Below are 15,421 nucleotides of genomic sequence, written 5' to 3' on the forward strand. Positions count from 1 at the left end.
GGGTAGGGGTTTTTTTTAATTTGAAAAAAAACCCCCTGTTCCCCCCCCCCCCCCCCCCCCCCCCACCCCACTCCCACCACTCCTGAGTTCAGGGAGCTGAATTCCAAGCATTACCATTGAAACCCACTGAGGAGGTGGCCATGAATAGATATAGAGATGGGAGAACATTTAAAAGGTCTGCCAAATTACAAGCCCTCCAAGAAGCCCATTCCTGTACTTTTGATGCTTTTACCATCTGGTACAGGAGATCTCTGTGCAACCTATAATTTATTTACTTACTTATTTTTGCCTAAATGCTTTATATTCACAAAAGGACATTGGTAGGAATCCTGCAGATTGACTGATCTGGAGGAGATACCAAGTGAAATCAAGCAACCCACCAAGCTGTGCCCTCTTGCTTGTTCCCATGATCTACTGGTAGAGCTCATGAGCCTCAATTGGGTCACTGTTGTTTCAGGCTCATTTTCCCCAAAGGAGATTCCCCCAACAAATGCTGGTGACATTCCAGTGAGATGCGAATCCTTGACATAGCCAGAATCAGAGAGTGGTTACAGCGCAGACAGAGGCCATTCTGCCCATCGTGTCTGTACTGACCCTCTTTCCTCATCTTCTCCCTGTAACCCTGCACATTCACCCTTTTTAGATATATTACAACTGAGGCTAGAAGAGTCTGATGTCACCCAGGTCCTATTACTCCAGAAGCCACAACATAAAATTAAAAATACTTTTTTGAGATGGCGAATTGAATACCTTATCTGTATCAGGTTTAATAGGTATTGACCTATCAACCACATTTCTGAAAAACACAATTATTGCTTTATTATCAAAACAAAGCTTCTTTACATACAAACGTCCAAGCAAGGGACAAGAGTAGGCCACTCGGCCCTTCGAGTTTGCTGTGCCATCCAATGGAATCATGGCGGATATGATTTTAACGTCTATTCTACATTCCTGCATATCCCCAGTAATTTCATCCTCATCAAGAATCTATCTACTTCTGCCTTAAAAATATTTAAAGATTCTGCATCCACTGCCTTTTGAGGAAGGGAAATCCAAAGATTCACTCCCCTCTGAGACAAAATAAATCTTTCCGCAACTCTGTTTTAAATGGGTGACCTTTTTTTTGTTAAACTACGACCCCTAGTTCTAGATTCTCCCTAAAGGGGAAACATCCTTTCCACATCCATCCAGTCCAGTCCCCTTAGGGACTTCAACTAAGTCACCTCTGACTCTTCCAAACTCCAGTGGATACAAGCCCAGCCTGTCTTTTCATCATAAGGCAATCTGCTCATTACAGGTACTAGTCTAGTAAACCTACTCTGAACTACACCCAATGGGTTATTCTTGAAGGTAAAAGGATGAAGCATGAAATGTTCTTAAATCTGTTGCTCCGAGATTCTGGCAAGTGAGGTTAAGTCTTTCATCACGGATGGTTGTCTCTGAAGTCCTGCAGACACAGCTTGTTCAGGAAATAGAATCTGAGATGCTGTTTCAGTCACACTTGCATAAGAACAAATTGGTGAACTCAGAAAGAAGGTTCTGTTTGTGGAAATGAGAGGTCAGCTGGGAAGCCCTCAAACTGAGCCAGATAAAACAACAATCTTCTGCAAGCCAGCCACCACTCAAAACAGCCCCAGCAGGGGCTACAGCGAAGTTATCAATAGTCATGTGATTTCCCAAGATATCCACAGTGAAATTTCAATGACCTCAACTCAATTATTTTCATAAAATTTGAATAAATCCTTTATCCACAATCCTTCAATAAAGGATCACAGTCTTCTTCCCTCTTGAACTCCTCATTTGAACTTTCTTCCATCACGCTCAGGCAATGAATTGAAGATCCTAACCATCGCTGAATGAAAAAGCTTTTACTCAAATTGCCATTGCTTCTTTTTTCAATCTCCTTAAACCTGTGCCCTTTGGTTCTAGATCCTCCCACTGACTGAGACATCTTTCCCTATTTCCCATGTACAGACCTCTCATGAATTTTGAGCACCTCAATCGGATCTCCTATCTTTCTTTCTCTGAGGAAAACAAATCCCACCTTCTCCAATCTGTCTACGTGACTGAAGTCCCTCATCCTTGGGGCCATACTCATGAATCTTTGCTGTATTCTCTCAAATCCTTAAAACAGATCCCTTCTCAAATCCTAACGTGCAGTGCTCAAAAGAGGGCATCCATTTAAAAAGAAAAGAACTGCAGATCCTGGAAAACAAAAATTGCTGGAAAAATTCAGCAGGTCTGGTAGCATCTGTGGAGAGAAAGCAGAGTTAACATTTCAGATCCAGTGACCCTTCTTCAGACTCATCCCTTCTGACCTTCTGTCTGCTGAATGTTCTGTACTCAGCAAAGGTCTTAGCTTTATCCCTCTGCGTCCCCATCTTAGTGAATTTTTGGCACAACATGAAAAAAGTTCCAAAAATCCCCTTTCAGTGTTGTGACTGTCAGTTTGAAGCTCAGCAGAAAAAAATCAGCTAGTGATCACTCTCAACTGGCCCAAATAAGTTTGGAGCTTTCCAAATAAAATAAAACAAACATTTTTTGTTTCCTGATAATCGCCTTGATGGTCCGCCAGAAATTGTTTGCATTGAGTTAGAATCAAATTAAGTTCTTGTACCACAGCCAATGAGCGTCTCAAGCCTAAACAGGAGCAGAAAATACAGTCTCTAAATTGTAGGACCCACAGGAAGAAACTTGACTGCATTCTGATCATTTTTTACACACAAACCATTTACAAGAGAGATTTGATCAACTTCTCACTGAAGAAAGGAAAGGGTCAGAGGAATTTGGTCTCAGTGATTCAGTGCTTGAAATAGCATTCAAAGCCAGCATTTGTGATCTGTTCCTAATGCCGTTGATGTGAGTGGCTTGCTGGGCCATTTCAGTGGGCAGTTAAGAGTCGACAACATTGGTGTGTGTCTGCAGACAGGTGTAGACCTGACTGAGTCAGGCCGGCAGATTGCCTTCCGTGAAGGACATTAGCAGTCGATGGGTTTTACAACAATCAATAACAGTTACATGTCCATCATCGCTGATATGAGGTTTCTATTCCAGATTTATTAATTAAATTGATATCTTACCAGCTTCCTGAGGTGGGATTTGAATCACTGTTGCCAGGGCGGTAGCCTTGAAATCTGTGCCACCTTCTTCCCCCATTAGCAATCTTGGAAAAATAAGCACTCAGGACTCTCGAGAAAGCTCTCGGCACAACAGCTTCCATCTATTATTCTCAAGCACAGATTCTTTTCCCCCCGAAGTGTGATACAAACACAGTCTACAAATGTGTTGTTGTGCATTTTGAACACCCCTGAGTGTAGTTTAATTCATTCATTCTGGATTAATGTATTTGTTCAATGTTTCCTCTCTGTTACAATAATCTGCAAACAGATTGCTGAATGGTTATTGTACCAAGACTTCTGGAAATTTTATCTGGGTTTAATTTTAATTGAAATGTAACAATATTTAACTAACTAGCAAACTTGGTTCTTTTCCTTGTTTCATTGCATAGATTTTTTTTTAAATTATGTTTCCACTTTTATGTTTGATATCTGTGTAACAATGTCATCTTGTGCCTTGAATTTGGATCTTGTTTTCTCAGATCTTCAGGTGTACAATTTTGTGAAGCTGCAGTAAATTTCAAAAACATTCTTGCGCAGTCCAAGTTACAATGCAGCAGCTCAAAGAATAGTTGGGACTCTTCCATGTGCAGTGTTTAATGTAGCTCTGAAAAGTCCACAGTTAGAGGCCTGTTGATACATGCTTGCAATGGAGTAGATGATGATAGAAAAGTATGATTAAGCACTTCGCAATAGTTGCGTCGCAACCTGTAACTCTTATCTGCATTTTGTCCTTTATCACACCAGCTCCACCAGCAGTGAGAGTATCACCGCAAATTGAGGTACGCAATATTGGTGGCACCGTGGAATTCACCTGCGCAGCCACTGGTCACCCAGAACCCAGGACTGAGTGGTTCAAGGAGGAAGGACAATTTCTCTTGAATCATAGAATCAATAAAGGAGTCTTGAGGTAAGATAATGAATTGTTACTTCTAATCACTTTTAAGGTGGCCTTTACTCCCAACAATGGCATTCTGTTTGCAGTAGAGGACCAACAAAGAGCAGGAGTAGGCTACTTTCTGCCAACAAGGGATGAGTGTAGGCCAGTCAATAAGATCACGGCTTGATCTGATTGGAACCTGCTGAACCCTTGATAACTTTTCACCTCGTTGCTTATCAAGAATTTATCCACCTTTGCCTTAAATATATTCAAATACTCTTTTCCTGAAAACGCAGTGGAAGCAGAGTTCCAATGACTCGTGACACTCTGATAGAAAAAGAATTGCTTAACTCTGTTTTAAGTGGGGCCCTAATATGTTTTAATCAAATCACCTCTGAATCTTCTAAACTCCAGCAAGTGCAAGCATAGCTTGTCCAATCTGTTCTCATGACCGAGTCATTCCAGGTATTAGTTAGTGCATCTCTGAACTTCTTCCAACATATTTACATGATTCCTTAAATGAGGTGTTCATTCTTCAGTGGAGTGCAGTGTACTCCAGATGTAGTCTCACAGTGCACTGTGTAATGGAAGCATAATCTCCCTATTTTTATATTCAATTCCCCTTGCAATGAATTATAACAAGCTTTTAACTTTCCTAATTACTTGTTGTACCTGCATACTAACCTTTGTCAATTCATGCACTAGGACACACAGATCCCTCTGCATCTTGGAGCTCTGTTTGGATAGTATTACTATTTAGATAATATGCTACTTTTAAACCCTCAAACAAATGCAAAAGGCAGAATATCTGGTGAATTAACACAGTACAATTTTTCAAGTTGCTTCCTTCAGTTATCCTAGTGGTTGCACTTCAAAAGTGTTGCACTGGTTGAGAAACCCCTTAGACATCTTTGTGGAAGACATTATATATCTGTTTGTCCTTTCCTTCCATCTGAATCACTGACACTTAACATTTGTACATGGTCAGTTAACTGTAACAAAGCAGTATGAATGGCCAGACCAAGCTTGTTGCAGAATCATGTTTCTTTTACAGTATTGCACTGATTCATTTTCTCACTTAAATGAAATGAAAAAGAAAACTCTCGTTTATATATTACCTTTCACAACCTAAGGCCATCTGTAAAGCTAATGAAGTACTGTTGAATTGTAGACATTATAATCATACATATTCCTCTGCAAGCTCTCATAAACAGCAATGTGCTGATAACAAGATAATTGCTGTTGATTGAGGAATTAGTTGCAGCCAGGAGACAAAGAAGAATTTACCTGCTCTTCAAAATAGGGTCTTGGAATCTTTTACAGTCCACGTGAGAGAACAGTTTGGGGCTTGGTTTATCATCTCGTCTAAAACAAAAGGCACCTTCAACAGTGCAACACACCTCAGTTACAGGCATGTCAGCCTTGATTTTATCACAGAAGTCCTGAAATCAGACTTGAAACCAAAATGTTCCAATGCAGAGGTGAGAATGCTGCCAATTGAGATACAGTCGATGGTAATGATGAACTGAAAAGAATAAAGAGGTTTGTGTTTCTTGTGTGCTCAGCTCTTTTGAGAATGATGTTTATCTGGTATGAAATTGCTCTGTCTGCTACTTTCACAGAATAGAAAATATACAAGAAGGAAATGAAGGGGTTTATATCTGCAAAGCGTCAAACCCTTTTGGGCAGGTGCAGGACAGTGCCAAACTTGTCATCCAAGGTAGGCTTTAAATTCAATTTATGATCTATAAAAGATGGGTCTAAATTTACTCTGTTTAAAAATGTGTTGATGTGATTTAAAAAGGTTCAATGTCAGTCAGAAGAAATAGATGATTCCTCACCTCCATTGAATGCAGGAATGAACATTTGGAAAAATTGAGAGAAAAGATCAAATTCTTGGCCTAACATCTTGTTCCAATCCTTATTACACAACTACATAGTCAGATCAAACTAGAGGTTTCAGTCAAGGTTATACTTACCGTTAATCAGCTCCACAATGGGGAAGGTTTGAAAATCTTGCAGAAATGACTTTACGCTGAGTTTAAAAGCAAAGGATGGTGGAAATCTGGAACAACATAGAGAATGCTGGAGAAAGTCAGCAGGCCTGGCACCATCTGTGGAGAGAGAAGCAGAGTTAACATTTTTGGGTCCAATAGGACTTCTTCAGATCTGAAGAGAGAATTCCACATCCCAATTTTTCTCTATTTCTGAAGAAGCATCATATTGAATTCAAAACAGTAACTCTGGTTCTCCCTCCACAGATGCTGCCAGAACTGCTAAGTTTCTCCAGAATTTTCTTATCACTTTACTAAATTTACTTCAGGGAGCAGATGAGGCAGATGTGGGGAATATAAGGATGAACGGAGAATTCAGAGACATACAGGCTATTGGAAAGATAACTTTAATGGATATTTAAAAACAAAATACTGCAGATGCTGGAAATCTGAAAGGGAAACAGGTCTGGCAGCATCTGTGGAGAAAGAAACAGATCTTAATGTTTTCAGTCCGGTATAACTTTTCTTCAGAACTAAAGGAGTTGGAAAATCTTTTTATGTACTTTCGGTAGAGACGGAGGAGAAGGAAGGGGATGTTAGTGGTGGTGAAAGAGATAAAGAGATGTAAAATGGGTGTAAATTAATGGATACCAATTTAAGACTGCACGAGAATCATTACCCTGGGGATATCAGAATATTACACGAGGAGTCTTCTGCTTATCTTGTAAACTGTTGATTGTAATGTGGTGACTACATTATAAAAATTGACAGAGGCAACTGGCCATCTGTACAATGACAGCTATGATTATGAAGGTCATCTTTCCCTTCAGCAGAGAGCATTAGTCAAGTGAATAGCATTTATTCCACATTTGACATGTTTAGTCGGTATCTTTGCTTCCTGTGCTTTGTGAGCTTTGCAATGTTGATGATACATTTTTAAGTATGAACTTTGCTGATTGAAGAGTGAGCTTTGATAGACGTCTGAGCAAACACTTGGCATTTGTACAGGAGTGGTAATCTGGGAGAATGTTCTAAGCTGCTTGACAGAGGCAGAACTGGATAAAAATGAGGAATATTCAGAGAGGTGATCAAATATTGCTCAAAGACGTAGGTCACTGTCTGCTCTTCCAGCGTCAAGGAGGATCTGTTATTGGGCATAGAGAAATTTGTGGATTACAGAAATGTCAGGATGTTAGCAGACAACACGGTTGAATATACAAGACTTTTAAGAACTGAGACAAAAAGGTGTAGAGCTGGATGAACACAGCAGGCCAAGCAGCATCAGAGAAGCAGGAAAGCTGACGTTTCGGGTCTAGACCCTTCTTCAGAAATGGGGGAGGGGAAGGGGATTCTGAAATAAGTAGGGAGAAAGGGGGAGGTGGATAGAAGATGGATAAAGGAGAAGGTAGGTGGAGAGGAGACAGACAGGTCAAGGAGGCGGGGTTGGAGCCAGTAAAGGTGAGTGTAGGTGGGGAGTTGGGGAGGGGATAGGCCAGTCCAGGGAGGACGGACAGGTCAAGGGGGCGGGATGAGGCTAGTGGGTAGGAGATGGGGGTGGGGCTTGAGGTGGGAGGAGTGGATAGGTGGAAGGAAGGACAGGTTAGGGAGGCGGGGACGAGCTGGGCTGGTTTTGGGATGCGGTAGGGGGAGGGTAGATTTTGAAGCTTGTGAAGTCCACATTAATACTGTTGAGCTGCAGGGTTCCCAAGCGAAATATGAGATGCTGTTCCTGCAACCTTCGTGTGGCATCGTTGTGGCACTGCAGGAGGCCCAGGATGGACACGTCGTCCAAGGAGTGGGAAGGGGAGTTGAAATGGTTCGTGACTGGGAGGTGCAGTTGTTTAGTGGGAACCGAGCGTAGGTGTTCTGCAAAGCGGTCCCCAAGCCTCTGCTTGGTTTCCCCAGTGTAGACGAGGCCACAACGGGAACAGCGGATACAGTATACCACATTGGCAGATGTGCAGGTGAACATCTGTTTGATGTGGAAGGTTTTCTTAGGGCCTGGGAGGGGGTGAGGGGGGAGGTGTAGGGGCAGGTGTAGCACTTCTTGCGGTTGCAAGGGAAAGTGCTGGGGGTGGTGGGGCTGGAGGGGAGTGTGGAGCGGACAAAGGAGTCACAGAGAGAGTGGTCCCTCTGGAAAGCAGATAAGGGTGGGGAGGGAAAGATGTCTTTGGTAGTGGGATCGGATTGAAGATGGCGGAAGTGTCGGAGGATGATGCGTTGGATCCGGAAGTTGGTGGGGTGGTACGTGAGTACGAGGGGGATTCTGTTTTGGTTATTATTGCAGGGAGGGGGTATGAGGGATGAGTTGTGGGAAATGCAAAAGACACAGTCGAGGGCGTTTTCGATCACTGTGGAGGGGAAGTTGCAGTCCTTGTGTCGGCGGTGGGCGGTGCGGCGTAGGCCAGTAAATCTTGGACGTTGGCGGCGGCAGCAGCGTCCTCAATGTCTGTGGTGTCGGCCTCAGAAACGGGGGCGGCGGCATCGGCAGCGGTGTCGATGGCGTTCACTGTACTGGAAGTGGCGTACCGTGCGGCGGCGGATGTGATGTCATCCATGGAATCCGTGGGTGCTCCGAAAGTGGCCACGTGGCCGATGGCGGAGGGCACATTGTGGGGAAGGTTCTGGGTAGGGTTGGGGATTTGGGGGGTGGAAGGGGCCTGTATTGGGTGGCAGGCACCAGTACTTACGGTTTTTAGTGTCCAATAAAGCCGAGTAGAATCGTGAGTTCAGGTTGTGGATCCTGTGAAGAATGTAAAACAGGAGAGGTCCTTTGCAGTTCTGGGAGAGGGAGGCTCTGAGCTGGGGTAGGTTTGATTGTAGTACCAGGAGATGCCGGTGCATTGCTGTGAGTGTATTTTTGAGGAGTCTTAGGGAGAAACATTTTTGAAGGATATCAATGTTATGAATGTAGCAGTCATCGCGGTTGGGGCCAAATTGGGAATGGCCTGAATGTAGACTGTAGTCCATTGGGGATGATCCGGTTCCCTAGGCAAGTACTCAGAAAGGTGATGTGGCTGTAGTACCTGGTTTGCTTCAGGACATGGTCGAGCAGTTTCAGGGCCAATGAACTGGACTGTTTTAGATGGACCTTCACCATTGAGTAACCTAGCAGCATTAATCTGACACAACTGACTTAACCAGGTAGGTAAGTCTCAAAGCAATGCCAGTGCACCACAGAAAGCTATTGGCCAACTGGGGCTGTGGGATAAACCTGCTCATCCAGCATCAGCAGATGTGAGACAATTAGGATGGCTTAGAATGGAACTTGTAGGTAGCGGTTTTCCTATGCGTTTGCTGCTCTTGTCCTTCTAGTTGGTAGAGGCTGCAGATTTGGAAGTTGCTGTCAGAGGAGGCTTTTTGAGTTACTGCAGTGCATGCTGTAGATGGTACACACTACTGCTGATGTGTTGGTGGAGATGGAAGTGAAATAACGTTTTCCCCATGTTATTTTCAGCCTTACCAATTGTCATGATCAACGTGAGGGCATCCATGCAGATGGTAATGGTGGGTGGGTCAGTGGAATTCGAGTGCCAGGCTATCGGGGATCCCCAGCCTTCTATTCGATGGAGTAAAGTGAATGGAAGGCTGTCTCCTGAAGTTATCCTCAAGAATGGAATGCTGAAAATTGACCATGTGAAAGAGTCTGATGCAGGGCGTTACCGATGCACTGCTACCAACGATGCAGGGTCCGTCAAGTCTGAGGTGGTGCTATACGTGCAGAGTGAGTGAAGCTCAATTTGTTCTCTAGTTTATTTTGAGTGATGTAGATCCAGTTTTAAAGCATAATTCTAAAATAACTTTGAGATGTGATGAGTGTCTGCAAAACCATGCTCACTGCTTAATCCGTACTGCCCCCAGAACAGTTAAGGAATGGGCAATAATTATGACCTTGCCAATATTGGTCACATTCCTAAATCTAAAATTTGCTGTTGACAGTAGAACCATCATTTTACTTCTACCACTGACCTCCATACATTATTTCATTAAAATATTGATTTAAACACTATATTTTCTTTCTGTAACTGAAGTACACGATTAGAGATAAAGTTGCCTACATTGTGCCAGGCCGTCAATACCTGCTGATGCAGGAAGTTTACTGCATCTCCTGATTTATGTTCTTTTTAAAGAATTGATTGTGAAAGACACTTTTTTATGTATGTCACTCGAATAACAAAATACTTGTTATTTTTACAGCGGTGCCCATGATTGCTCCTCAGCCAGAGCTCAAAGAAGTAACGATTGGATCCAAGGCTGTGTTTCCGTGTCTGGCCTCTGGATATCCAGAGCCAGAGATCACCTGGAATAAGGTAGTTTTTTTTTGCCCAGGAAGCTTTACCTTCAATATTGTTTTGAGCACTATGACCTTTGTAGAGTCGAAAATCCAAAAAGAGCTGTCTGCACATTTTGTCATGTACACTTAAGGAGTTGATGCTGAGCCAGTTAGCTTTGTTAGTGTGATCTGTATAAATATCTGATTGCAAATGACGTTGAAAGTTACAGCAAAGGCTGAGATGATGAAATGTTTCATGGCTCCTTGAACTGTGAGCAACCAGCTGTCCAGTTGTGTTAAAGAATCAGAGAACAGTGAGGTATTCTCCAATTTTGACAGGTTGAGGGAGCATTTATTGTGGAGTTTCCCTTAAGAGCAGAGCGATGAGGAGATCCAGGTTCAAACTTAATGGGAGGAAGGGGAAAAATGTTCACACCTGAAAACAGCCTGTGAACAGACCCATTTAGATGGGACAGAGAGAGACAAAAGGGTCCAGTTGGTGTGGTCAGCAGAGAGGAGAAGCTTGAGGGTCAGGCTATTCTGCTGACTTTCATCTACAAGGCATAAGGCAGAAATATGATAACATACATCCCACATCCCTGGATGAGTGCAGCTCCAACAACATTCAAGAAGCTTGGCACCATCCAAAACAAAGCAACCTTCCTCAGTGACACACCAGCACTACCTTCAATATTCACTTCCATCACCACCAACACGATGCAGTAACTCACCAAGTCTCCTTTGACACTGCCTTCCAAACCTGTGGCCTCAAGCATCTAGAAGGACATGGGTAGCAGATACATGGGAACACCTATAGGCAGATATAGATACATACAGGAACATCATCTGCAAGTTCCTCTCCAAGCCACTAACCATCCTAACTTGGAAATATATTGCCATTCCTTCAGTATCACTGGGTCAGTATCCTGGAATTCACTCCCTAACAGCATTGCGTATGTCTCTGTATCCCAAGAACGTAATAGTTTAAGATTCGGAAACAATTAGGGATGGTCAATAAATACTGGCCTAGAAAGTAGCACCCACATCCCATAAAAGAATGACAGAATAAGTCTGAGAGATGCAGATTGTGGTCCTTTTACTCTATTATTGCTCATCAAGAATGCAAACCTACATTGAATTCCTATCGTTGACCAAACATGCTAATGCAATGTTTCGTTTGATGTAGATCAGGAGGCTTCCATCCTGTTTTCACTTTCTCACATTCCTGTGGTTACCTTTAGCTGGAGGGAGATCTCCCACCCGGAGCCTACGTCGAGAACAATGTGCTGACCATACCATCAGCTACCACCGAACACACTGGAACATACGTTTGCACAGCCACAAACGAACAGGGGACAGAGACAGCGTACGCCATGCTGAAAGTCAGAGGTATGACAAGTTCATTTTTGCATGAGATGTTCACTGCAACATAAGAACATAAATAAGAGCAGGTGTAATATTGTGTCTGCCATTCAATACGTTTGTAGCTGCTTCATCTGCAGCAGCTTCATTTCCATATCCATTCCCCATTTCCTTTGAATTCCTGAGAAACCAAACTTCTGCCTCAACCTTGAATAATTCAATGATGATGGAGCATTCCAAAGATTCATAACCCTCCATCCCTGCCCCAAGTGAAGACATACCTCCTTGTCTCAGTGTGTTTGTCCTGAAACTGTGCCCCCATGTCTAGATACCCCAGTCAGGGGAAACACCTCACAGTATTAACCCAATCAAGCCCCTTAAGAATTCTGAATGTTTCAATGAGATCACCTCTCATTGCTCTAAATTCCAGAGAATCTCAGCCCAGTTTACTCAACACCTCATCACAGGTCAGTCCTCTTATTTCAAGGGCGCAATCTTGAACACATTTGCTATACTGACTCTAGAGCAAGCATGTCCTTCCTTGCACAGGGCAGCCAAAACTAAAAACATTGTCCCAAGCATAACCTCACCCAGGTTTTATAGAAATACAGAAAATCATGCTGATTCTATCTCCCTTGCTTTGGCAGCTGGGCCATGTGCCACTTTAATGGCTTGCTGTTTTACATTCTTTGTAAAAGTACATACAAGTCTTTTGAAACTTCACTTAGAATTGACACAAGTAGGGTTTAGCAGAATAAGTAAGACAAAATGGAATACTAAAATGTAAGTAGCTTTGTGAATTAAGGCAGTCTGAGCATGCATTGTTGTAACAGTATTGAAATGTGAATCAAAGATTTCCACTGCTCTATTCCAAATTGAATACACCAAAGTCTCCCTGTGGCTCCCTTTGACAACACTCGGGAAAGTGCCACAATGATGCAGGGATTTAGTATCTTTCAGATCCATACAATGTCCCACTGTGCTACATAGCACAGATCAGATCATCTGTTTCATTGGCTGAGGGAAATGTATTGCTTGGGGCTAACAGGATGAAAAAGGGAAACTGAAAGTCTGCATCTTTTCCAACGTAGCCCTCCCTCAGTACAACACTGAAATGCCAGCGTAAATTATGTAGTATACAGAGTTAAACCCAATGGCCTTCTGACTCGGAGGTGAATTGAAGGCTACCACTGAGCCACTTTAAATGTTAAATATTAATAAGCAGCTCCTGTATTGCTTCAATGAACCTTTGTGCAATTTTCCTGTCTTCTCAGAACGCAAGATCCCATATTTCACACAGGACCCTATCTCCTACATTGCGTTGCCCACGATAAAGGATGCCTACCATGAATTTGAAATCAGCATAACATTCCGCCCAGATGCAGCTGATGGTAAGGATCTCAAGCCCCAACTTCTTTCCCATCTCCCCTAAATCTCTGAATCGTCCAAGAAATGAAGATGTTCAGCGACTTGCCTAAATGACTATGTGTGAACTGTTCAGTGTTTGTTGATGGGCAGAAGCTTGGGAGATCACATTAAATTAAGCCATAATCCTCTCTCCACTTTTAACATCACAGCAGATCAGGAACGAGAGGGCACAGATTTAAAGTAATTGGCAAAAGAAGCAAAAGTGACCTGAGCATGAACTTGCTCACACAGTGACTGCTGAGGGTTGGGATTTCACTGCTAGAGAGTGTGGTGAAGGCCGGTTCAGTTCAGGCCTTCTAAAGGGAATTAGACAGTTATTGAAGAGGGTTCAGTGTGCCGGGTTGCAGGGAGAAATTGGGAGGATGACTGTAGTGAACTGCTCATTCAGAAAGTCTGTGTAGACTTGATGGGCTGAATGGACATCTCCTGCATAGTAATAATTCTGTGATTCTGTCCAAAGGCTAATTCTTGAGCTTTCCATGTGAGTATGGTTCAGTTATAGTCCAACCCCGCCACAAAGAATATTTAGTTTACTGTAGGTATCTGACCAACATGAGTTCTTTCTAAAACACTAATGTTTAAATGTGATTGACATGCTTGGATCTTGGGATTTGCTACATCCATTGCTGGTTATGTTTCCAATGATGGGTGCTGATTATATCCCAGGGAATGCTGACTACTTCCAGTGGATAATAACTATATCCCAATGGATGCTGATTATATGCTCCAGTCTCGGAGCTAACTTCATTCCCAATGAAATAGTTGGCATTTACACTTTAAATATCAGCCAGTGGAGAAGAAAGAGACTTGTAAATGTCCAGGGGTAATCCTAGTTTCTCCATGGGTGTGATGGTCAAACTCCTGTTGCCCGTCTTCACAAGCTTTTACAGCCAAGTTGTGGTGTCACGTAATATACATTTTCCGTTCTTCCCTCCAGACAATTTATCTCATTTTGGTCCTTTTATGACGTGAATAGTACAGCTCCAATTGTAAATATTCGTCCTAATCTTACCACTTGGTTTGAATCTCTGCAATATTTTTCAAACTATAGGTCAGTCTTTAAGTCTGTAGTTTGTCTGTTTCTTTGTTTGATTTTTCTCACCTTTTATTTGTGTTTCTGTGTTCTTTTTCCCATTTCTATATCCAAGCTCTCTTACTGTACTCTGGTGAGTTTGTTATGTATCTCTACCAATCCCACTAGTTGCTACTGGTAAAAACTCTGCTTTATGTTTGAGGTGCACGGAGCTACATTATAAAACTACTAAAAATACAATGCCAGGCCAGCAGCTGCTATAACCTTCATCATGCAGATTTGCTACCATTATGCTTATTTAATTTATTACCAAGTGTGATCCAAAATGCAGTACCATGATCTAATAGAATGGTGGAACAGGTAGAAGGTCTGAATTCCCCAACTCGGTTCCTAATATGATCAGGGTAGGCAGTGTGGCAGAGGATCGAACAAAACTGCAGGTAAGTGGGACCAAGTGGTTAGCTATTTGAAAGAGCTAGCACAAGTGCGATTCACCGAATGGCCTTTTCCTATACTGTATTTCATGCCTACCGTAAAAAGAAAGGCTTCCATTGGTTTGATGTAGACCGTAAATGCAAATCATTGATGAGATGTTTATGTAAGTTTTGATTCATGAATGTTCCTGGATTCCGAGGACAAATTATTTCACGCAACAATGTTGTTGTGGTTGTGGTGTGTGTTGTGAGCAGAAAGGCAGTGAATAAGATGTTAGAACTATTCAGTTTTGTGTTAGTTTTGACTGATGTCAGTTAATTTATGCTGTCTTTATCATTCTACAACCATTGGACAAGTCTGTTCTGAGTATTTCAGTACAGAAAAATATTTTTAACAGGGGACATGTGAAATAATGTTTATTAAACCAAATTTCTCTTTGCAGTCTACTTGTACTGAGTAGATCACATCTCATTAAAACATTTAGGTCTTTTCATACCCAGGGTGTGCAGACACTGTAAGACAAGAAATCGGGTTGAAGTTAGTGAAAGGTCAGTTTAAGTTGGAGAGATTTTTCACACAACAATGACCAACATGCAAAGTGGTCTTCTGGATGTAACCTGAGACTAACTGAGAATTGAGTTCAGTGCCTTGATGGGATAGGCCGTGTCTTTTTGGATGACCGAGCTGCAATGGGCTGACTGTCTTTCCTCCCTTGCACTTAACATGGATCTTGGGAACATAGTCCTGGTATATAGAATTTAGAATTAGGTTTATTGCCATATGTACTCAAGTTACAAAAGAACAAAAGTACAATGAGAAGTGTACAATGTTGCCAACATGTGGCTCCATCTTGGGTATTAAGTACCTAAATACAAATCTTAGGTAAAGAAAATGGAAAAA

The 15,421-nt window shown here is 42.4% G+C and overlaps 1 protein-coding gene across 1 annotated transcript in view; it reads left to right on the forward strand.

The window, feature by feature from the left end:
• The window catches only part of hspg2 (heparan sulfate proteoglycan 2), a 523,628-nt gene that overhangs the window by 192,707 nt on the left and 315,500 nt on the right, over positions 1-15,421 (forward strand). Inside the window, exons 24-29 of the mRNA XM_048614908.1 lie at positions 3,864-4,026; positions 5,619-5,716; positions 9,448-9,714; positions 10,188-10,300; positions 11,505-11,652; positions 12,900-13,016. Of these exons, the coding sequence (XP_048470865.1) occupies positions 3,864-4,026; positions 5,619-5,716; positions 9,448-9,714; positions 10,188-10,300; positions 11,505-11,652; positions 12,900-13,016 (906 nt within the window). The remainder of the gene's footprint in view (positions 1-3,863; positions 4,027-5,618; positions 5,717-9,447; positions 9,715-10,187; positions 10,301-11,504; positions 11,653-12,899; positions 13,017-15,421) is intronic.

The sequence above is a fragment of the Rhincodon typus genome, chromosome 31 (assembly GCF_021869965.1).
Source record: "Rhincodon typus isolate 14 chromosome 31, sRhiTyp1.1, whole genome shotgun sequence".
Classification (NCBI taxonomy): domain Eukaryota; kingdom Metazoa; phylum Chordata; class Chondrichthyes; order Orectolobiformes; family Rhincodontidae; genus Rhincodon; species Rhincodon typus.